The sequence below is a fragment of the Poecilia reticulata genome, linkage group LG14 (genome assembly GCF_000633615.1).
Source record: "Poecilia reticulata strain Guanapo linkage group LG14, Guppy_female_1.0+MT, whole genome shotgun sequence".
Taxonomy (NCBI): Eukaryota; Metazoa; Chordata; class Actinopteri; order Cyprinodontiformes; family Poeciliidae; genus Poecilia; species Poecilia reticulata.
The window spans coordinates 8,334,494-8,357,519 of NC_024344.1; the positions used below are offsets into that span (position 1 = coordinate 8,334,494).

General features: G+C 39.4%; 3 protein-coding genes across 9 annotated transcripts in view; 2 read left to right on the forward strand and 1 right to left on the reverse strand.

Moving 5' to 3' along the window:
* The window catches only part of LOC103475680 (ryanodine receptor 1-like), a 38,279-nt gene extending 33,002 nt beyond the window's left edge, over positions 1–5,277 (forward strand). For 6 of the 7 annotated variants that reach the window (XM_017308673.1, XM_017308677.1, XM_017308676.1 and 3 more), the window contains 4 exons: positions 1,281–1,539; positions 2,879–2,912; positions 3,960–4,134; positions 4,226–5,277. The gene's annotated coding sequence lies outside the window, so the exon portion shown is untranslated. The remainder of the gene's footprint in view (positions 1–1,280; positions 1,540–2,878; positions 2,913–3,959; positions 4,135–4,225) is intronic. The other variant, XM_017308674.1, reaches the window with a different exon arrangement.
* A 3,339-nt stretch (positions 5,278–8,616) lies between these two features.
* On the forward strand, positions 8,617–16,856 carry sms (spermine synthase). Its single transcript, XM_008427042.2, has 11 exons — positions 8,617–8,780; positions 10,236–10,356; positions 11,249–11,336; positions 11,486–11,550; positions 11,674–11,849; positions 12,079–12,233; positions 12,335–12,424; positions 12,808–12,922; positions 13,027–13,106; positions 15,215–15,330; positions 15,445–16,856. The coding sequence occupies exons 1-11, from the start codon at positions 8,735–8,737 to the stop codon at positions 15,473–15,475; spliced, it is 1,083 nt and encodes a 360-aa protein (XP_008425264.1). The 5' UTR covers positions 8,617–8,734; the 3' UTR covers positions 15,476–16,856.
* LOC103475437 (adhesion G-protein coupled receptor G2) overlaps positions 16,318–23,026 on the reverse strand; it is a 12,015-nt gene continuing 5,306 nt past the window's right edge. Inside the window, exons 15-27 of the mRNA XM_008427039.2 lie at positions 22,750–23,026; positions 22,094–22,295; positions 21,526–21,682; positions 21,113–21,277; positions 20,870–20,992; positions 20,642–20,687; positions 20,460–20,563; positions 20,229–20,353; positions 19,566–19,937; positions 18,908–19,191; positions 18,716–18,817; positions 18,454–18,585; positions 16,318–17,910 (exon numbers count right to left, since the gene is read on the reverse strand). The exon at positions 22,750–23,026 is cut by the window's right edge and continues 1 nt beyond it. Coding sequence (XP_008425261.1) covers positions 17,804–17,910; positions 18,454–18,585; positions 18,716–18,817; positions 18,908–19,191; positions 19,566–19,937; positions 20,229–20,353; positions 20,460–20,563; positions 20,642–20,687; positions 20,870–20,992; positions 21,113–21,277; positions 21,526–21,682; positions 22,094–22,295; positions 22,750–23,026 — 2,196 coding nt within the window. The 3' untranslated portion in view covers positions 16,318–17,803. The remainder of the gene's footprint in view (positions 17,911–18,453; positions 18,586–18,715; positions 18,818–18,907; positions 19,192–19,565; positions 19,938–20,228; positions 20,354–20,459; positions 20,564–20,641; positions 20,688–20,869; positions 20,993–21,112; positions 21,278–21,525; positions 21,683–22,093; positions 22,296–22,749) is intronic.

A 23,026-nucleotide genomic window follows, 5' to 3' on the forward strand; every position in this document is an offset into this window, starting at 1 on the left:
ATTTTAGTATGTTCCAAAGCCAGCTTCTTACCGAGGGCACTAAAATGTAAAGTTAAGTTGTCTTTTTAACTCTTCATGCAAAGTACAGCAGCTCTGTCTGTCCTTACAATTTACTTACATGTAAATAGAATTTGTGAAATAAGAAAATGCATGTGGGTTGATCGCATTCAGCGTCCACAGCTTCCTGATCCTCTCTCCATCTGACTTTCTCTAATCTAATCTGGTGGGATGATGGAATGACACAGTGTTCGTTCTTTAATCCACATGTACATTGCACACGCTGCCACTGTGATCGCTGAGGCCACACCTAATACTTAAGGTTCACACGCAGCCTGGAAGTGTATGCAGTTTGATTTGTGTTGTCCATACTGGATAAGTGTGACCAGTATGGTCCTGAACCCAGTCTTAGGCACAAGGGGGAGTTAACTCAAATACCCAATTAGAAAATGATTTATACTAATTCACCTCAGTGGTCGACTCAATAAGACAGTTTCCTTTTTGAGATAAAAGAACAGGGTCTTTAAAAGTCAGCAGGTGAGAGGCCACATTTGACTCCGGGAGCCACTGATTGAGCCCCGCTTGTTGTGCTGCTCAATCAGTGGCTTGTTACAATCTGTGTGCAGCAAGCAGATTTCAGTTCAGTGTCTTTGTTATTTCACAACTGTCAACCTTGTTTGTTCACAACCGTCTTGTTTTTTTTTCAATAACTTTCTTCCTTGTTTTTTTCACAACTGCCTATCTTGTTTTTTTTTTCATAACTTGCTCCCTTGTTTTTTTTTTTTCACAGCTGTCATCCTCATTTTTTCACAACTTCATTCGTTCCTTCATTTCTTCATTCTTTCCTCCTGTCTTCTTTTTGTCTTCCTCTCCTGTCCAGACTTCTTACTGGTCCTTTCTCCCTCATGTCCTTTCTTCTGGCTTTTTAAATGAATTTCTTATCATCTTTTCTTCTGTTCATTTATCTTGTCTCTCCTTCAGCCCCTCTTTCTATTCTTCCCTTCTCATTTTTCTGTGTGCTTCGTTCTTTTCTTTCATCTGCAGAGACATTTACATCAGAGGAGATGTCACATCAGTATTCAAATTTATAACATTTGTATCTTAAAATTGGCAAAAAAAATAACAGGATTTGGAGAAAATAACTGAAATTTATGATGTGGAAAAGACAGGAAGTCTTTACCTGAATAACAAGTAGGAACATGGAAAGCTGTTCTTCAGGCATCTTTGTTCCAGCAGTTACTCAAAATGCCCCGTGTATTTTCACCTTTTCTTTTGTCCTGAAGGTGGATTCATTTTCAAACAGTGGAAGAAACGTTTTTTGCGTCTGACTGCTGAAGGCAGTCTCTTCGTATGCCATGATGCTCTATCTCCACCTCACCAGATTGTACTGCTGCAAAGTCACTGTGAGACAATTGTTGAAGGCAAGGAGATCCTGGACCTGCCAAAGTTACCTTCTGGTGCGTCCAGGGACAGCTGCTTCGCTCTGATCCTCACTCAGAATAAGTACCTGCTGCTGCTGACCGACACCCCCACAGACTGCAGGTCAGACGGACCGTGTGAATTTTACATTATCGTATTGGAGTTGACATTATGAAATTATGCTGTTTTTCGTTAGGCAACATTGCTACATTTGATTAAATATCCATATTTTTAATTAATGGCATACAGCACACATATTACTGTATAGACGACTACCTATTGTAGGTAAATATCATATTCTCATATTGGCACCCCTGATAAAGATCTGAAAGCCTTCAAATAATGTAAAATTTCTATTATCACAAATAAAAAAATAAAAAAAAGATTTTCAAGGTTCTGGGTTCGATTCCCGGCCCGGGGTCTTACTGCATGCGTTTGCATGTTCTCCCTGTGCACGTGTGGGTTTTCTCCGGGTACTCCGGCTTCCTCTCACGGTCCAAAAACATGACTGTCAGGTTAATTGGCCTCTCCAAATTCTCCCTAGGTGTGAGTGTGTGTGTGCATGGTTGTGTGTCTCTGTGTTGCTCTGCGACAGACTGGCGACCTGTCCAGGGTGAACCCGCCTCTCGCCCAGAATGTTAGCTGGAGATAGGCACCAGCAACCCTCCCGACCCCACTAAGGGACAAGGGTGTACAGAAAATGGATGGATGGAAGTCCTCAAGCAGATCGCTTTGGCCTCCATATTACCTTTGGATCCCAAAACCAGAGTGCTAATCCCGCATTAGCTGCCTTAGACTCCTTGACTGTTTATAAAATAGCTGCAGAGGGAGAAACGACACACAACATGCTTGAAAGATGCAAGATTTCTCATTTACATACAGTAGTTGCAGCAATAAGAGGCACAAAGTTCCTCCTTCTCCCAAATGGGGGGGTTGGTTTACAACCTATTGTCAAATCACAAGCAGTCGTGTTTCATAAGATCCCACACAGCTTCGCATGGGAGAGTCAATTTCAATGGCAGCGATTGGGAATACCACCTGTGGATTGGGAGACAATGAGTGTCTGCAGCATTATTTTGTATGAAGTCAAAACAACACTAATACAAAGGAGGGAATTTCAATTATCTGCTCTTCAAAAGTGAAACAAGAAAATATGGTGAGAATAAAGCAGGAGCAGCTTTTTTCTATCTATTTTATCTACGTGAAGAAATTGCGACTACAACATAGCCTAAATTTGCCCTTGTTAACAGTCAGAGCAATAGTTAGAATGCTAAAATGACAAAAAATGGTGACAAACACTTGTAGCAAGAAGTCAAATGTATTTATTCAACCTCGTCATTAGCATAGGTTTCCAGTAATTGAAGAGGCATTGCATCTTATTTCAGTGTCTCTAAATGTATGTTTTGATTTTTGTGCTGCTTTTTTTGAAGCTAACAAAACATTTTTTTTTATCACCTTTCAGTCAGTGGCTAAACGTGCTGAAGAAAGTCAAAATGGTGAGTTAATGATTTACAGTTCAGGTACTGGAGCTGTATAGTCATAAAAAAACCTTCCTTTAGATGCTTCCCAGTATTGGCGTGGTTCCATCTTACATTGCCTTTTCTATCAAAATGCAGCCTGCTTACAGAAAGTAACAGCTGTAACTCTTGTGCAAAGGATATAGATGTGTGTACTTATTAAACAGTCATTGCATAAAAATGTGATGACAATTTGCAAGAAAAATATGCAAAAATGAGGAACAAAATACTTCCAAAGCAAAGTCCAGTAATGTTCTGTAACAGGCCTGAGGAGTTGAGTTTTTACTGACTGTTAAAGACTAATTAGGTAATTAGATTTCAAAGAAATGTTATTGGTAGGGATGACAAATTATTGTATTTAGTATCACTTAAAAAACATAATAACTATGACTAATCATTGAGATGACAGACTTTAATGTTGTAATTTGCATATAGAAAATTACTTCAAGGTTGATTTTCTTAGTATTCTTCAACTAACTGGTCCATTTTTTATAAATAGGATTCAATGCAAGGTATATACCATACCATACCATACCATACCATACCAACTTTATTTATAAAGCACTTTAAAAACAACCACAGCTGATACAAAGTGCTGTACATTAAAACACAACATGACAATAATAAAAAAATAAAAACTCTTACAGTTTAAAAACAAAGCATACAATTTAAAACTAGATCCCACTGGTGTTAAAAGTCAAGTAAAATAAATGGGTTTTAAGACGAACTTTAAAAGTGGACAGTGAAGGGGCCTCTCTGACCTGCAAAGGCAAGTCGTTCCATAACTTAGGGCCCATGACAGAGAAAGCCCTGTCCCCTCTGAGCTTCCTCCTGGATCTCGGTACCTCCAGTATTAAATGTAACATTCAGAAGTGGTTAACTTACAGTGTTTGTCGTAAAACTTGGTATCAACTTTAAAATCTCCAATCAGTTTTTCTCGCTGACCAATATTTCTGTAGATTAATGTAAGGAATTTCATTTCTGCTGTCATCTTATTACTGTTCTCTGTTTTACTCTTACGTACAGAGTCTGTCATCAACCCTCAGCCCTTGTAAGCGCCATCAGGTCGTTCCCCCACGCATTACTCTTCAAGACCTGGTCCCCGAGCAAATTCTGGACAAAGATCCACCAACGCCACCTGTAAGTGACACGGAGGCACCCTCCCCAGGACCGACAAGCAACACTTCTCCAAGAGAGAATTGTGAGTTTAGACATTACATCCATGCATTTGTTACAATAAAGATAAGTAAATATATATAAAACGATCTTGAAAAAAACGCTTAATCCAACAGGCAGAAATTTCCCTCAGACAAAGAATTACAGACGGGGTGTGCAGGCGGTGGGATGCCTGCGTCACGGCACTCTCAATAATGCCCAAGCGATGAAGGCTGTTTATATGCTGATGGGAGGGGCTGCTGCCTCCTCTGCCTTGGGTTACCTCGGAGCATGCTCGTCCACTAATCTGGACGTCAAAGCCGACCTGGCTGCCAGCACGGACTTCACCGGCACAGGACCTGTGGGGGCGTACGACCTCAGTGGCTCCTCTCTCAATTCCCCCCATTTCAACAGCTTTGACTTTGAGGTGGGGGACTCTGATTTTGATGCTTTTGATTGTGGTGGGTTTACTTTTTAAGAAGCCAAACCCCTAGATGAAAATATATGGGAATATCACAAAGGATTCCCTTTTTTTTTTTGTTGTTGTTGTTTTTTTTTTTTAAATCAAAGTGAAAAATCCAAATGGAGTCTTAGAGTTCAGCCCAATTTTTACTGAAAGCCGGTTTGGTGTTCTAGTGTTGCACATTTGCCGGGTTTAACAGGCAGAGGAGACAAATGTTACAAAGTGGTGAAAGGATGAACTGATCTGAGTGATTAATCTGAAGTGTATCACAATGAAGAACTCCCTCTCACTGACATGTTGTATTATTCTTTAAAACACAGATACCAGGCCAGAAAGCTATGTCGTTGTGCTTTTTTTTTATGTGTGTGTCTTTGATTTCAGGCTGTTTATGTTGTGAATATTATTATTCTGTTTTGTCTACAACAGTAAAAGTCAGTAATCTGTCTCTGTTACACTGGTGATGCGGTGAATTACATGAAGTTTAAGGAGCGTTATTGTGTAACCCTCACTGGATCAAAATTGGTTTTCAGGAGAGTTTTGATTTAGTGACTTTAGACACCAGAGAAACCACAGAGCTCATTTAAAACCTTTTGTTTCCTCACAGCTTAATTGCTTCACTACACTCAACCACTTGTTGTCATCCTGTGGGTCTATTGTTTGTTCTATGAAAAAAAACTTGATGTGACATAATTTATTTTCAAAGAATAAAGCTGGTTTTGCAACTTTGCTGCACTTGTGTTTTCTCATTCTTTATTTAGCAAATGATTTATGTGCAAAGTCGTAAAACTTCTGCTGCATCATGTGGCACTTCTGCAGAGAGATATTTGAAGCATGCACTGATGATTTAAATTAAGGGACAAAAACAGTGATATGAAATCAAGTTGCCTGAATCTCAGTTGCGTTGTTTGCATGAAGGGAGGGCCGTGCAAGGATTTGGTTTTTTCTGTGTTTTCATTTAAGTTTCTGTGTCTATTGAGTCTCCCTGTTGTCCTGTCTACCCCTTGATAGTTCCCAGCTGTGTCTCGTTTCCCTGACTGTGTATTTAATCCCACCTGTGTTCCTTGGTCCTGGGCTAGTTGTCTTGTCAAGCTGTCTGGTCTTACGTTCTGTTCTGCTCTCAGATGTTTGTTGATGCCAGTATTTGAGCTCTTATCCTTTTTGCTCATTCTGTTCTGCCTGGACTTTGGATTTTTGTATTGTTCACCATTAAATCATCATTCTCACTCAACAACCTGGGTTCATTGCATCTTCCTCACCACCTCATACTGCAAATCATGTCCTCCTGCTGCCCAACGGCAAGTTAAAATGCAGTAACTTCTCTCAGATAACTCAAATTCAAGCAATAATACATAATCCAATGAACACCCAAGATGAAAGTAATGATGGTTAAGTCTGCAGAATGAAATTATTTTTATAGGTATTTGTCCAGAGAGGAGACTTGACGTTAGGAGAAATGTTGGCAGTAAATGACAGCAACACATTCTCCACCCCAAGGATTCACAAAAGCTCTGGGGAAGCCCAATCTGCATGTGGTTTGCTACACTGGTGGTGACAAAAAAAATGCTTGTTTAGATGTGAATGAATTGTTTCCTTCCTTGCTTACTAATGCACATGTGTAGCAATACTCTGTGTTCTCTGGACAAATATGTTTGCAAAATATCAGCAAGTCATGCAGTGGTCATCTAAATCATAGTGGGAATTGAAGGAAGAGTCTCGCTTCTACACACACGAACAGTCTATGTTTTACTATTGAGGTCTTTCACTGAACTATAGCGACGTAAGCTGTCAAAACACCATCTGTCACACCACTCAGACTCTTAACAAGAACGTGCTGTTTGGGCTTATATGAAAGCTAATGCTAACCATGTGGTGGATGGGAGAAGTTAAAATACAAAATTACAATCAGATTGAAGCTGTAGTAAAACACGGTCTTGAGTTGTCTCAGTGGTTCAGCTAATTATTGTAAATGGATCCATGGGGAAAGTCAATTGAAAGTTGATTAGACGTTAATGCTGAAATTTAGCAATCTTACAAATCTCTGGAAGCAGCAGCAGTTTTAAATAATTGCTACATTTTAAACAATAGCAATCTTAAAAAAAAGAAACTGAAAATGTGGCAGAGATCATTGTTGGTCCAAATGATACACCATCATTGTATGTATGGGAGGTCTTTTGTTCAGGCCGAACTCTATAGGCAGAAACATGCATTTAAAATTGTTAAATATATCTCTAAAAATGATGATTCTGGACAATTGCTATAGTTTTCTCAATATGTATAATAATTCTGGTACCAAAGTATGAGAAATTGTTCCCTTACTAGTTAGTTAGTAAATAAGCTCAGGTTTACTCCAGTATCAACGCTGTATTACAGTTTTCATGAAAACTATTACCAGTTAATGTTTAACAACTCCACCAAACTGTGGTAGAGCAATGAAGGAAAAGTACAAATATATAAGCAAAAATAATTCACTCTTATTTACAAAGCAGAGATTTATGATTTCCACTCAACAGCGTTTTCTAGACTTTTGCAAGAATCAGAACAACAAGCAGATATTTGTTACAAGTGCTCTGAGTCTGTTCAGTCTGTTCTAACAAGGCAACAAACGTTACCATCTAATACACCCGGGTTAACACTTGGAGGTGTCACATTTCAGATATTCCCCAGGGATCTGGGAACCGGCATCTCCAGCTCAGACAACCAGCATTGTAACTATTTGATTAGAATGTTGACAAAGACCAAACCTTGAACTCCATCCTTATTTCTATGCGATACCTCTGGCATCTCTGAACCCTTCCTAAATTCCAGCAAGGGTAAGAAATACAATAGGCTCACACACATAAATCTAGCTTGCATGCACTTTTGACCCTTCTTCACAGTCCAGTCTGTAAATTCGCTAAGCTTCAATATGTCTGTGATGACACACTTGTCCACTGGGAACAAATGCACATGTTATTTGTTCATGCCTCCTTCGCAAACTTTGCAGCAAGCTCACCAATAGCTAATCCATACACAAACACGGATTCATACACACAACAAAATCCTCTGTTGGGGCCTTTAAAGGCGACGGATGCCATGTAGTGCTCTTTGAAACGTCAGGTGGCATAAACCTGTCTGTGCTCTACTGCCCACACAGGAGTGTTGGACCTGTCACCTGGAAGATGAATCATCATAACCTACGATTAATAATCTGTGTGGGTGATGACACATCAGTGGCACATCACTTCATATATTTAATAGCCTTCACTTTGAACCAAGATGCCCTATGAGTGTTTACTACAACTCTGCTTCTGATAAAATTTCATTTTCTAACAGGTATAATTACTTGACACATTCTGTAAATTCAAAGTAAACATGGAAATACATTTTTATATGCTCAAGGAATTTTTTTTTTTATTACAATAAAATATTTTCAGAAGGAAGTTGCAATCATATCAGAATTTTTACGTTTCTTGTAAAATGCCTTGAGATGACATGCTCTAATTCAGGGCTGGCCAACTCCAGGCCTCGAGGGCCGGTCTCCTGCAACTTTTAGTTGTGTCTCTACTTCAACACACCTGAGTCCAATAATGAGGTCGTTAGCAGGACTCTGGAGAACTTGACTGCACTTAGGAGGTGATTCAGCTATTGGATTCATCATGCGTGTTGGACCAGGGTGACATCTAAGAGTTGCAGGACACTGGCCCTGGAGGACCAGGATTGCCCACCCCTGCTCTAATTTAACGCACAAAATGTTAAAATGCAAAAAAAAATGTATTTTATAAAACATCTGTTACAAAGTAATTATGCCTTATAGATACCTATTGTCAGGATTAATGTTTGCAATTTCTTCTGACATCTTGTGAATGTTTTCCAACAGGCCAAAAAAAAAAAAAAAAACACATTGCACTTACTATTTTCTAAATGTACTATCTAAAACAAATACCAAAAAGTATTTTTGCAAATATCGACATTACATAGAACGCTTTTTATGCACCAGTTAATGAAAAACGTGTTTATTTTAAGCGCTGTTGATGGTACAAGTCCTAAAAACGTGTATACTCAGTTGCTGGTCTCAGTCTGGCCCCGCCTCTTTGGTTGAGTGTGGTGCGAAGCGGCAGCAGTGGTAGCTGGGCCCTCCCTCTCTCCCTGCAGATAAGTATTCGCAGCCCGCTATCCCAGGCATGGATGTCGGTTGCAGCGAGACATGGCAGTGCGACATTATACTCTCGACATTAATCTCTCTACGCCAGGTAAGATGCTTGGAGAAAGACTCCAGAAATCGCGTGTTTATTCAGTTTACGGCCCCTGTACCCTGGCTTTGTGTTAGCTAGTCGGTTGTACAGCTATTATTGACTCGCTAGTTTGTAATTGCCCTTCAAACCTGCAGGTTGGGAGTGATTTAGACGGAATTTGCCTCAAGCATGTTCGGTAAATTTTGGTTTGCAGGGAGAAGTTATTGGGGATAAATATTTTTTACGTTTATATGCTGCTGCTTGTTGTTCACTTGAATGTTATGTGGGATTTTCTCGCAAATTTCCAAGGCACTAGTCAGCGGCTCGATGCTTGTCTTGCTAACAATGTGAATAAAGCATGTTCAATTCTGTGCTGTCGCAGAGGAAGTGGTCCCTCTTCCGCCATTTTTGTAGTTTTGCTTGTGAAGACTGTACTGACCCCAAAACCTCAGTTTAAAAAAAAAACATTGACGGGTACCAATGTCACAACAATTGACTACATTAAAAAGTAAAAATAATTATTATTGATGGACAATTTTAAATTGAAGATATTAGTAATATATTTTTCCCCAGGTTTTTTAAATTATGTACATTTAGGAGACTGCACAGTGGCGCAGTTGGTAGAGCTGTTGCCTTGCAGCAAGAAGGCTCTGGGTTCCATTCCCAGCCCCGGTCTTTCCGCATGGAGTTTGCATGTTCTCCCTGTGCATGCAAGGGTTTTCTCCGGGTACTCCGGTTTCCTCCCACAGTCTAAAAACATGACCCTAGGTGTGAGTGAGTGTGTGCATGGTTTTTTGTCCTGTGTTGACCTGTCCAGGGTGACCCCGCCTCTCGCCCGGAACATTAGAGATGGGCACCAGCAGCCCTCCTGACCCCACTGAGGAGGGACTAGGGTGTAAAGAAAATGGATGGACATTTAGAAGACCCTTTTACATAATTTTTGATAAATTGATATTTTATAGATGAAATACAAATTATGTACACTTAAAGCAGTACTTCTCAATTCCAATCCTCAGTGCCTCTCTGCTCTGCATATTTTAGATGTGCCTCTATACCAGAACAGCTGATTCAAATAATTGCATGACCATCAAGTACTGCAGAAGCCTGTTAATCACCCCAATATTCAATCCAGGTGTGTAGCAGAAGGGAAACGGCTAAAACGTGCAGGGCAGGGGGGCTGGAATTGAAACACTGACTTAAAGTGACATTAGCCCTACAGCTGGCTTATGCCCAGCAACTGAAAACATGTACCATGAAATAAATTATTTAAGTGAGTTGGTTATAAAAAAGGAAGGCACAAATTTAAAACTGCAAAAAAAAAAGTATTCTCTTCTCTTCGTAACTGTTTACCTGTAATTGAAAAGTCTATGGCAAAAAGGTAATTACCGATTCAGATGTGACTTAATTGTACTAATGTGCCAGACTGCTGTATTTTTTTATTTTTATTTTTTCCATCTTTCTGTTCATCTCCAGTCGACTCGGCCTCTGTAGTGCCTGGTCTGCTGTCCATATTTCATGAGCAGGAGCTGTCGGAGACCATCCATGACACAAATGGGCATGGATATCTAGCTACATTTGTTGGCAAGAATGGGCGGTAAGCAAAGCAACTATATATGATGCTGAAGTATCCAGAGCTTATTGTCATTTCTAATCAGTCAAATTTTAAACCAAGAAGTTGGCAGCAATTTATTTTAACATCTCCTGTCGGAGTTTAATTAGGTCAGTGAGTCTAGTGAAGGTGAATTAAGTTATATTCCTCTTACTTTTCAACATGCTTTTCTTTGGTGCCATCAAGTGGCCAAAAGTAGGAAGCCTAGCTTGAATACACAACTTACTCTGCTGCTTCATTGTGACTGCCTGAGGTATTGAGTCATTGGGTTGCTTTGAATATCAATTTAAGATAAAATAAATGCTATTATCGATGAATGAGCTTTCCATTGATGTGCAGTAATTGGCTGTTTGACAGTCGTTTCTGTCTCAGTTCTAAATCTTGCAATAAAAATAGTTCAACTTAAAGTGGTTCTGACTTGGCTCTCACTGAAAGAATCCGTCTAAACTGATTCTTTCTCAGAACCATCTAGGAACGCCCAGGTTAAATATTCAACTGTTTTAGTTACTGGGTGTTCAACTTTTGAATCAGAATTTAAAAGTACAATTTAAAGTATCCTCTGTGAATGAAATCCTTTACTCTGAACAGGATTTAGTGATGTTTGAGTCCTCTTTCAGAAGGTATGTTCATAAATTGAAAGGTAAACTGAGAGGACTCTTGGTTTTACATTTATTTTAAATATTTTCTTAAACTGATCGCATTAGTGATGAGCAAGGTTGGTCCAGTGTGAATGTTTGAATTTAAACCTTCAGGCTACTGTCCCCTGTCTCTGTTGGAATAGTGATGAGGTTAGACGTTGTAGTTTTATGTTATAAGTGGAGTATCATTTCACCAATTAAAGGTTTTATAACTTTGCATTATTAAATCCTGTTTACAGGCTCGTTGTTCTGCGTGTGCACTCCCACGGGCTGCTCACCATCGATCTGCAGTGTCACGAAGATGATGACATTGCACAGCTAGACAATGTAAGTGATCAAAAGCAAAAACGTGGAGTTTTCAATATTAAATTACTGTATTTCAAGCTTGTCGTGGCACACAGTTTAAAATGCAAGACTTGATGTGAAGAACAGCTGTGCACAGACATTCATTTTTATTTTTTTCATTTCCTCCACAGCTTTTAAATGCACTGGAAAAGAAGTTAAAAGTTCTGTTAAATGGAAATATTACAAGGATTAAAAGGTGAGGGTCCTGGTTCTCATGAGACGTTTCCGTTTGGGATGTTTGAAGACTTTATTTCATCAAGGATCTGTCCTGCAGTAACTTTTTTTTTTTTTTTTTTTTTTTCCCCCATTTTTCCTCCAGGCTTCCAGCTTTAGTACGAGGAGCAAAAGTTGACCGATACTGGCCCACAGCTGATGGCAGGCTGGTGGAGTACGACGTTGATGAAGTGGTTTACGAAGAAGATTCTGCATACCAAAACATAAAGATATTGCACTCACGGCAGTATGGAAATATCCTAGTCCTTGATGGAGATGTCAGTAAGTATTTGTATAATAAACTAGTACACACAAGAAAAAAATATTAACAGAAGGGGACAAATGGATGCCTTGTGTTATATTTCTGTTCATTAATAAAAATATTTTTTATCGTGGACAAATGTGGCCATTATTGGTAATTTCAGCTTCACTCAAGATAGCTTTACACAAAACTGCATCTTATTTGTTAATTGTACGCAACTGATGTGTAAATGTTACGTTGTCGCTGCAGACCTGGCAGAAAGTGATTTGGCGTACACACAAGCCATCACAGGTAATGGGAGAGAGAATTATGCAGGGAAGGAGGTGCTGATATTAGGAGGAGGAGATGGAGGCATCCTCGCTGAGTTGGTCAAACAAAAGCCAAAGATGGTCACCATGGTGGAGATATCCTTTTGAGATTGTGTTCAGTCCTTTTTCTGACTTAAACACCCAAAATGAAAGTAAGTCGACATCTTAACCTGACTCCTCCTTGACGAGGCATGCACATTGACCAGAAGGTGATCGATGGGTGCAAGATGTACATGAGGAGGACTTGTGGCAATACCCTGGACACCCTGAGGGGCGATTGTTACCAAGTGAGTGCTGAGAAATTAATGATCTATTGGGGAAAATTTATTGCCATATCACAACTGTGATGCAAAATAGTTTGGTCCAAGTAATGCATTTGCTGCTTTAGTTTATTCTTTTTAGTATTGTTTAGTAACTTTGAATAGAATTTTTTTTTAACAATGTATTTATTGCTGTTTGTATAAAACCAGATGTGCATTACCTGGTTTACATATGCTGAAGAGGCTTTCAATGTTTTTTGGGTTTTTTTTGTACATGTTTTTACATTTAAAAACAGGAAATTCTGACTGAAGTACTTTACAATAAAAGTTCTGTAGAGCAAATTGCAAATGTTAGATAGCTAAAAGTAAATGTCAAAGATTTTACTGTCAACATGTGTTGTGAATTGCAGATTCTGATTGAGGACTGTGTCCCCTTACTGAAGAAGTATGTCCAGGAAGGAAGAACATTTGATTATGTAATTAATGACCTCACTGCAATCCCAATATCTACTTCACCAGAAGAAGGTTCCTGCATATCCATTAATCCCTTGCACAAGCTGTGGCTACATATGCATAATATAGAGGAGTCTGTGTTTAGTCTCTTCTCTGAAACTGTGTGCTCTTTGCAGACTCTATGTGGGAATTTCTACGTCTCATCTTGGATCTGTCAGTGCGCGTCCTGCACCCCAAGGGGAAATACTTTACACAGGTCAGTTGGGTTTTTTGCAGTATCTGCAGTTTAGAGCACGTGTCAAACTCGAGGCCCGCGGGCCACATGTGGCCCCCATGACATTTTATGTGGCCCCCCCAGCGTTTTATAGGCCTATAATTTACTTAAAATAGGTTCTGAGCACGAATTGACTACAAACTACATCTCCCATAATGCATTCTGATTGTTACCAACCAACATTGCGGATTCTCGCCACTAGAGAGCAGCAGAGTCACCTCAAGCTGCTTATTGATTTTACCAGCGAATAAAACTGACATCGACAAGCTAACATCAAAATGTCCAAGAAAAGAAACATCGATTTACAAGCAAGACTGAATGAAGATGTGTGTGAGTTGGTGTCAGGGCGGTATTGACATCTGCTATTTAGCCGCATTTTATGCGGTTTCGTTAATATTCACTGTGAATCCAGATCCCATCACAAATTAAGCAGATAAATGCCTCTACATTTTTCTCCGTAATGACAAAAACCACTGACTGTGGCCTCAATAACTTTTAATAAATTAAATTAAGCTACTTCACTTAAATTAGCAGCACTTCACCCGCTGGGGTCAGAACCACTTCCTCCTGGTTCCAATCTGCAGAAGAATCTGCGCTAATTAATCAGTCAGTTGGATCTGTCTGGTCCAAACAGATTAACTGAACTCTGAGTGTTTTACCCTGCGCGCGGTTCGGTGTGCGCTTTTGCCAGGATTTTTTTTTGTTTTGCTTCTCTGAAACGGACAGATGTTACGTCTGCAGCAGCGCTCCTCCAGAACGTCGCTCTCCTGGGTGACATGCACCAAGAAGGCTCCATTTGTTAAATCCGCTGGATGAGTTACTTCCAGCGGTTTTTAATTCTTCGCAGCAGTGGAGCCGCGTCCGCAGTGGTTGAGCTGCGCACTGTGCATGTTACAGTCTAATTAACTTCTGCGTCGTCATTTATTTCCTCAAGATAAACTGCCGACTCCTCAAATGGATTAACACAACGTTGCATTCTCTTTAGTTTTCTCTGGTCTGTAACGGAGACTTGAATTTAACACGCCATTTCAACCAAAGGTTTTGAATGCGCTTCCTAACCAGACGCTCCAAAGCGTTATTTAACAATATGAGGTGTTAAATTTATTTATTTTTAACATTGTATTTTCATACATTTATGCTAGGGCTGCCCAAGTCTAGTTTTCCAGAGCTTCCATCTGCAACTTTAGATGTGTTCCTGCTAATGAGGGAAGTCGGCCTTTTGTGTGGGGCGTGTTTTAGCAGGGATGCATCTAAAAGTTGCAGTCTGTAGGACTGCATCTGGGAACTCCTGATTTGTACAGTCAATGTGGCGCGTTGAGGGTGGCCAATATGCTGAAGTGGCCCTCTGTGAAAATGAGTTTGACACCCCTGGTTTAGAGTGAAGCAGTCAAGCTTATCAGAGTGAAAGCTTTGTCAAAAGCTAATGCACTATCTTAAGAGAAACTGGCAAATTTGCTGCAAATTACAAAATGTATGTCTAAAGACTTTTGTTTGTTACGATTGTAACAATTGATATTATGTTCCATGATGCACAGTAAACGTGTCTAACAAAAACCAACCAGCCAACTTTCAAGCATAATGGTGATGATTCAGGGTTGTTTAAAATCATATTAACACAATGCAATCCAATCAGAGCCTTCAGAATTTAACCCAAAATGATCATTTACTAATTTGTTCCAATCTATGTTGACTTCATGCTGTGTTCTCCCCCCAAGCATAGTCGAGCAATTTTGCAAATGAAGTACAACTTCAAAAAGTAATACTTCAAAGTAAGGATGCATAAAGTTTTACTGATATATTTCACAACCTTTTCAACAGCTTGAAAAAGACCACACAGTTATTCACCACTGTTTCTCCTCTTCAGTTAAACTCCCACAATCCTCCCCTTTATCACTAATACTGTCATATGACATAACCAAACGCCTCCATTCAAATGGCAACAAGATGCAAATATCAGTTGCTAATATTGGCCCAATTTTATTTATCGGATCGATTCCGATAAATTGAAAAATTACTAAATGAAATGCGGTTAACTTTGTTTTTTTTATGCTTTCATAACTTTTTTCCTCTTCCATTTTTTACTTCATCAGGGTAACAGCGTGAATCTGAAAGAGGCGCTGAGTCTATATGAAGAACAGCTGGGAAAGCTCTCATGTCCTGTAGATTTCCAAAAAGAAGTGGTGTGTGTACCCTCCTACCTGGAGCAGTATCCTTTTTAACCCCCAATCATGGGTTTAAATCATGACATGCAGATCAACATGTCATAAAAACACTAGTATCATAAAGACTCTTTGTTTGCAGCCCTTAATAATCCCTTCAGATGGGTTTTCTACACTGCGTGGAAGAAGTGAAGACTTTCGGTTTTCTGAGATTCCGAGCAGCTGGAATGTGAACGTTTGGATTCCCTTCTGCTCTTCACGTAGGCTTGAATGTGTGGTCTGACTGAACATGATATGAACACAGAAGGCTTGGAAAACGATTATTAAATAGTTACTGACTTGTTTGTTACACCAACCATTAATGTAGATCTTAAAGTGTATGTGTTAATAACTGCCAACGTGCCGAGGGACTGCTTCTCGGGTGACACATTGATTAGATCCAACTTTCAGGGTCTTCTTGGATATAAACGGAAGATCCAGTTTACTCTTAATTGATTGAAAACATCATTGCTGTGTGTGTTTATTTTCTTGTTGATACAATGAGTTTCGTCAGAGTCTGAAGGAATTAGGCTGTTTGAGGTCGAGACCTCATCTTGATGCTCTGTTCTTAAGCTTGATCATCCCGGTGAAGTAAAACACGGCGGGAATAGGCAGACCTCAGTGTGTCCATTGCGAATGCAGCAAACGTCTGTTTTGTGATTGTGAAACACTCCACCCTATTTTAAGCCAGTTAATGTGAAAAGGAACATGCAAAGGTTGCTGTAAATTCAGTTTGATCTTATTTGAAGGTGCATATGAATAATATTTTTATCAATGCCATTGAATCCTTCTCCTGCTCCTTAGGTTTTGTTTCATCACTGTTTGCTGCAACTATTTTTGTGTTATTAGATTTAACCTTGACTTGCATGTCTTCTGAAGAAACTTTTACAATTTATAAACACTGATCTGGTACACTGTCAATGTGGTAACTTTGCCCACCATATGCGTGTACTCTTATTTTAAACTTTGAGTTGTGAACCTGATGTAAGTTTTTCTTTTTTCTCTCTCTCCTTTTGTTTCTGCCACTGAAATACGATGCAGCTCTTTCAGTCTGTATCAAGGCAGTGTGGTTCATCCCCAATGAGTGCTAATAGTGTTGTAGTCCAGGTGTGTTTTTAAAAGGGAAATTATTCCTCATTGTTGCCATCTTTGTGCATGTGCTGGTTTTCATGTTCTCTTTTTAGCACCTTTGATTTCTCCTGATTAAGTATATTGGGTGCATGCTGAGGACTGTGAATGTAGCTTACATAGATATACAGTACACAGCACATTAGATGGCCCCTCTGGGACATTTATTTATTCAAACAATCTCACCAAATGCTGTTCTGAAACTGTTTGACCATCTACAATTAGAGTTTTGAGGGAATTTTTTTTTTTTTTTTTCTCCTAAAGTGTCATATTTATAGCAAATGCCAAATGTTTGGAGCTGTAGAGTAAATGTTTCAGCACACATTGCATTGTAACAACTGGATGCTTCACTGCTTGCACTTATGTAAAGAAATGCTGAAATAAACATAAAACATGGATATAATAAGCCTCTTAAAGCCAAGTCGTGCTTCTGTCTTGGCTGCAGCTCTTTTGCAGACAGGGAATTTCCCAATGTCGTTCTACTTTGCTTAGCTTCAGTTTCTTCTGTTACTTTCAGTGAAATTGTAATTTTAAGATGCACAGAGAAATCGTTTGTGTTTGCAGCGGCTGTTAGGGTTAGCCTGAGGATGGCACCACGCTCCAGATGGTTCCGTCACACAAAAGGTCAGAAGCATAATGTGGTTTCTCAGCAGACAGACTTAAGTTGGATCAAACAAAACTTTAAACAGAAAGCTTGTCTGAAACTAAACTTTATAGACTGTTCTGACATTTACTATGTTTTCCTATTTGATTAACAAGAGGTTAAAGGGAGATTTGAGTGATTTTTGTGTTGGTGATTTCACCAGCAGCAGAATAAAAAGCTTGTGAAGTCAGTTGACCAACATGACTCGGATTGACCTTTTTTGGGGGGCAAATATTTAACTTTTGGCATTCACATTTCAACTGTTTATTAATATGGTAGAACTTTTTGGACATGTGTGGGATTTTAAAATTTGCCGTTATTGGATTATCTAAACTAAAGGAATATCTCAACCCACTCTGTCGGTTCTTAGATTTGAAAAGGGAAATCCATAAATCACAAATACTTCAATGATATAAAAGAAATGTAGTCCATTTACTGCTATATGAACTTTAATTTGCTTTTTGAAAGCAACAGCTGTAAGATCATTAAATCTAAGATGCACATTAAAATATCAAAGTAAATAAATATGTTAAATAGATTCTGTAAAAATAAGCACAAATAGCTTTAGTGTTTTAAAAAAATATTCAACTTTAGACTCGGAATTTCTTAGAAATCAGTCAACTAATACATGTGACGGAGATTAGCGATACATAAATATTTCCTGGTAAATTACATTTTATACAGGCAGTTAAAAGGCTGCTCTTTGTAGGTCAGGACCCCCGTCGACTCCGGAGCTGTTGTCTGTTGATCTCGTTGAGAACCACATCTGTCCTCGGTTCTTCGTCAGCTGTAATTATTCTGTCTACAAGTGGATTTCCTGCAATGTACATGTTGGTAAATAATTGTCTATTAAACCTATCCACAATTATTAGCAGCTACGGAAAAGATAGAAGCCAATACTTCATATCTTATCCAGCAGTTTATTTTTTCAAATTTGAAGTACAAGCAGAATCCTATTCATGCATATTCAACACATAATCATGTTGAACTGCCACCTGAATCTTGGAGCTATGCTTAAATTGAGCCTTATTTTTGCTAGTAGCTACACCATACTGGACCTACTGGTCATGTCTGGTACCTTTCTCCAGCGGTCATTAGATGAAATCAAGACATGCGCAGTGACTATATAGCACAATGATTCAAAACGATAACGAAATTATTGCCAATAGCATTAGTAAACATGATTTCACGTACAACTGTTTTCCAGACAGAATGGCCTCAGATTAATAACTATTTAATTCTGCGTGCGATTATTCAGTAATATTTATTTCCAGGTATTTTACATGCATGTGGCGTGTTGGGTCAGTCAAAACGTATTGCAGAAGGCATAACGTTGTTAAAAGTATTAATTCTTGCTTACCAATGCCGCTCATCTGCCCTGATGGCGTACTGGGCAGAAAAGTGGATCTGGACGGCCGACTGCTTTGTGAGGACGTAAAGGAGGTCAGAGGAGACTTCTTTGCGGTTTTCTGTGTTGCAGTGCGACTCCATTCTAAAAGAATGAGGAAATAAAAGAAAATGCCATATATAAGAAAATAAAAAAAGGTTTTTTTTATCTTAAATGCATTGAAAACTATCTTGCGAGTCTTAAGCTACAGGTGCACATTTTCATCCAGACTCACCTAAGTTTTCTGGGAGTCTCATACGGCCGCAGCACAGGTAGATCCTCCACTGCCTTCTGACGGTTTCTTTCGCCGCACAGTGGAACACAAATATGAAGAATCCTACAAAGCGCAAGAAAAATCTTAGTGGATCAGCAACGTTTTTAACTTACTCTTTTGGATACAGGACAGGTGTAGGGTTCAACAACTCACCTTGCAGGGAATTAAAGATGGCGAAGAGGTACATAAATGCCAGATTAACAGGACCCCAGGCAAAAAAGGCGAATCCCCACGTGAGACCCAGGAGGAGGGTGATCCCGATCACGCTGCGTGCGTCCTGCGCCGTGCTGCGGTGCTTGTTGTTATGAGGATTCTGTTTTTTTATCCGGTGCAACTGGACTAAGACCACACCAAACATGACGATGTTGAAGATGAAAATCACACCGAAGTAGGCCACAACTGCCACGTAGAAAGCGATGTCGTTTCTTATCCAGCAGCTGCAAGACAACAAGGAGGAAGAGTGAATAAGCTACTCATTAGTAGTGATTTCATATGGAAGTTTAATTAGGGTTATAAAGGGTCTAAATCTTAATAAATTGGAGAAGTATTGCAAAGAGGAGAGGACATAATTCTTCCTTAATCATGTAGCTTTGGGCCTTATTTGTGTATCATGAACTGAGATTTAAAATCCAATGATGATAATGTAATTTTTTGACTCCTGATATCAAATTTGACTCATTTTAAAACTTGTCAAAGACCAGATAATTTTTATTCATTATGGCCTGACACATAAAAGCTGCACTTGAAAGCGGCATGCTTTATTGTCCAGTGATTGTAGCTGTGAGTAAAACCCACTTTCAGCTGAACTTACAAGTCGTCACTCGTGCCATCTGAAAACTTTCCATAGGACATGAGGCCGTAGTTGTTTTTGTCGATCGCGATCACAATGATGACCACTAGCATTGGGAGTCCCCAGCCCACCAGCGAGAACTTCAGCATGTAGTGGGATATGTTGTCGTTGAAGACTTTCACGAGCGCGTAGTACATGTGGACGCCCTCGAGCCCCATCCAGGTGAAGGAAACCAGTAGGAAGTAGTGAAGGAACCAGGCCGTGGAAATGCAGAGGCCCACGGCTTTGGGATAAAGAGCCAGCCAGGCGTCCACCAGGAAGACCAGGTTGAGCAGCAGAAGTGCCAGGCAAAGCTGGATCAGAATTTTGGATGGGATGTCTTTACGCAGCTTTCTGTTGGGGTGAAAGGATTTAGACGCCAATCGCTGATACATCAGTTGTTAAAAGTTGCTTTACATGCTAAAATTCTTTTACCTTTCCACATTTTCTTCAAATCAAACCGCTATCATCAGTGTCATTTACTGAGATTTGACGTAAGACTAATTAATACTAATGGATTTGCTCTCCCAAATAAAAATCTGAAAACTTACGCGTCGGCATTTAGCATCTTTCAACCCTAAACTAAAAACCTTGTAACATACATTTACAAGGCCTTGCCCTGGGTTAAACAATGTATCAACTCACCCAAATGCCAAGTAAGTGAGGAGAGTTACGAACAGGAAGATGGCAGAAAGTCCACAACCTATATATGTGATGAAGGTGAGGATGGTGGCCTGAGTACGACTGGTAACGGTCTCTCTGGAGATGTCCTTAAAGTGAAATAAATCAAATAGAAGACATCAGAATGACATTCATGTCTGCTATTGTTATTAGACACACAGAGGTGTGAAATCTGCAACAGGTAATTGTGCTTACCAGTAAAATAGCAAAGCTGGTTAAATGGTTGCAGCCACAAACTGTCTCATTGTCGTTGGTTTCTTTGACAAAGCAGCCGTCTGAGTTCCAGCCACCTGCACCTTCTGCAGGAACGGCAACAGTTTCAAAAATGCAGCCTAATCTCAGTCTTTAAGCATGTGTGTTTGTATTTTTTAACTTACTGTTATATGTAAAGTCCCAGAAAACACACACTGCCACAAAATTAGCCTGTAGTTTGGGAAAAGAAGCAAGGTTTCAGTTTCCAAATAAGTATTGTTTAGCTTAAGTCTGGAAAAAAAAAAAAGTATTCAGCAGCTTTTCATTCAAATATCCACCTGATCTCCTCTCAAAGTTTGTTGCTAATGAGCCTGTGAAAAATATCGAGCATTTCCTGTTAGAACTGGACTTACTGGAACAGGTTCCGTGTTTCTCAGGCGAATTACAACACTTTCCTCTAATCCTTTGATTGACAGATTGGCCACGCTTGCTCCCAAGATCCCACTGTTAAGTTTGCGTTGTCCTAATGAGTCATCCTGTGTTTTCATGCAGAGACGCATCAAATCGTTAGTTTGTGGGAAAAAAATCTACTGCACATATTTGCTATTTATTTTGTATTTTATTTGACATCAATGACACTGGTTGACTGTATAGACCTTAAAAAGTGAGCTCTTCTGGTAGAAATTGAACTGGAGCCTGGAGACCAGCTTTTGTTCCTCAGCGGTTAGATTTTGAGTGAGTGAAGGAGGAAGAGTAATGGAGCCCTGAGGGATGGAGGAGTCCTTTAATGCGCTCCTTTTCAACCTTGGATTCCCCCGAACCTGCAGCACATAGGGGAACATACGGGGTGGAGAATAGATCTTTCTCAAGAATATATTTTTCACAATACAACAGAGCTATAATTTCACCAACAGAACCTAAAACGTGTAAATGTATGAAAAGTCTCACAGAAGAGAATATAATTCAGTGCTTGGCAAAAGTGTGCTAAAACTGAGTTATTATCTATGTTTTTTTTCTCCTCAAGCTTTTAAGGAAAAATATGCCTTTACTTGAGGGGCCACAGTCTCACCTGTACGTTAGTCGGATCGAGGATGGAAAAAATTGTCTCTTGAAAGTTGGCGCCATCTGCTGGTTTCACAGAGACAGCCAAAGAAGGGTACAGCAGATTCTCAGCGGTGTTTCCAATCACCAACTTTAACCCCACTGTGTCAACAATCCCAATAATCCTGATGGAACAAAGGAACTGGTTAGTGCCATGCAGAATGATTGATCTATTTAACTATTAACAACATTTTACAAATAAAAAAGGTATGATCATATGTTAAGCATACAATTAAAACTAGTTATTTATGTGCACTACCAGTAAATCAACCTAAATATTCCTGTCTTAGGTCAGCAAAGATTATTATCTTGTGTGTGGTGAATATCCACTTCTGACTTTGAAGAAATTAATAAAAAAATATTTATTGTATATTATTATGACATTTAGCAAATAATATAGCAAAACAAAGTGGAGTTCATTTGCATGTGAACCTTTTGTGTGTCCTTGTTTTTCCTCAATATGGTCAAAACTTAGAGTTAGAGATTTTTTTCTAATTGGTCAAAGTGTTGGGAAAAGTTGAATAAGTGAGAGTAACCTGTCAGAGGAGCTCGACAACTTGTCAGGTGAAGCGTCCAACAGATTGCTGACGATGTTGACGGAGAGACCTCCCAGCTCCTTGCTGACAGTCGGGCCTGACAGAAGCTTCTCCAGCTGTGACACCAGCTGATCTATCTGCGCTGCGGTCAGTTTTGACACGTCTTGAGCCAGTGCAAGAAGGTCCTTGGCTTGGCTTTCGGCTGCAGTGAACAAAATAGAAGAGAGGTTACGTTCTGAAAAATGATCACTGTTATCTTCCCAGAAACCAAAGGAGCAAACACAGAAAGAACATAGCTCTGTTGAAGTGCACAGTAGAGCTATGTTAATTAGTTAATAGCTGAAAGACTATTTTTGTCTGAGCAATCTAGATGTTGCAAAAACCAAATAATTCTAATCATTATATACATTACACCGTCACCTATAGTGCAACGCGGTGGTGGCACTCTTATGTAGTGGGATTTTAAAAAAATTATTATTAGCAAGGTCTTTTGACATTTATCAGAAATTGAAAAGGACCAAAAGCACAAAACAATGACAACTCTGAAGATGTTATGGTTTACATATTTAAACTGGTTGAGTCAAAGCCCAAATGCAAGTTAAAATAAAAGTTAATGCTACAACATGAGCTGGAAAAAAAATTATGTGGCAACAAACCTGTTCCATTTCCTGTTGAACTCACTGAGGTGGTCACAGAAACAAATCCACTTGTTGTGCTTCTAGTTATGTTTGATGACGGCTTCCCTCCAGCAGCAGTTGTGGGCACTGATGGGGCCCGTGTTGTGTTCTGTTGTGTTTTTGGGGTTGTTGTTGGAGTCAATGTGTTGTTGTTTGGTTGTATTGTTGGTTTCACTGTTGTCACATTCGTAATGACTGTCACATTTGGACCAATTGTAGAGTTTATAGGATTAGTTGCATTTTGGCTTAGTGTCAC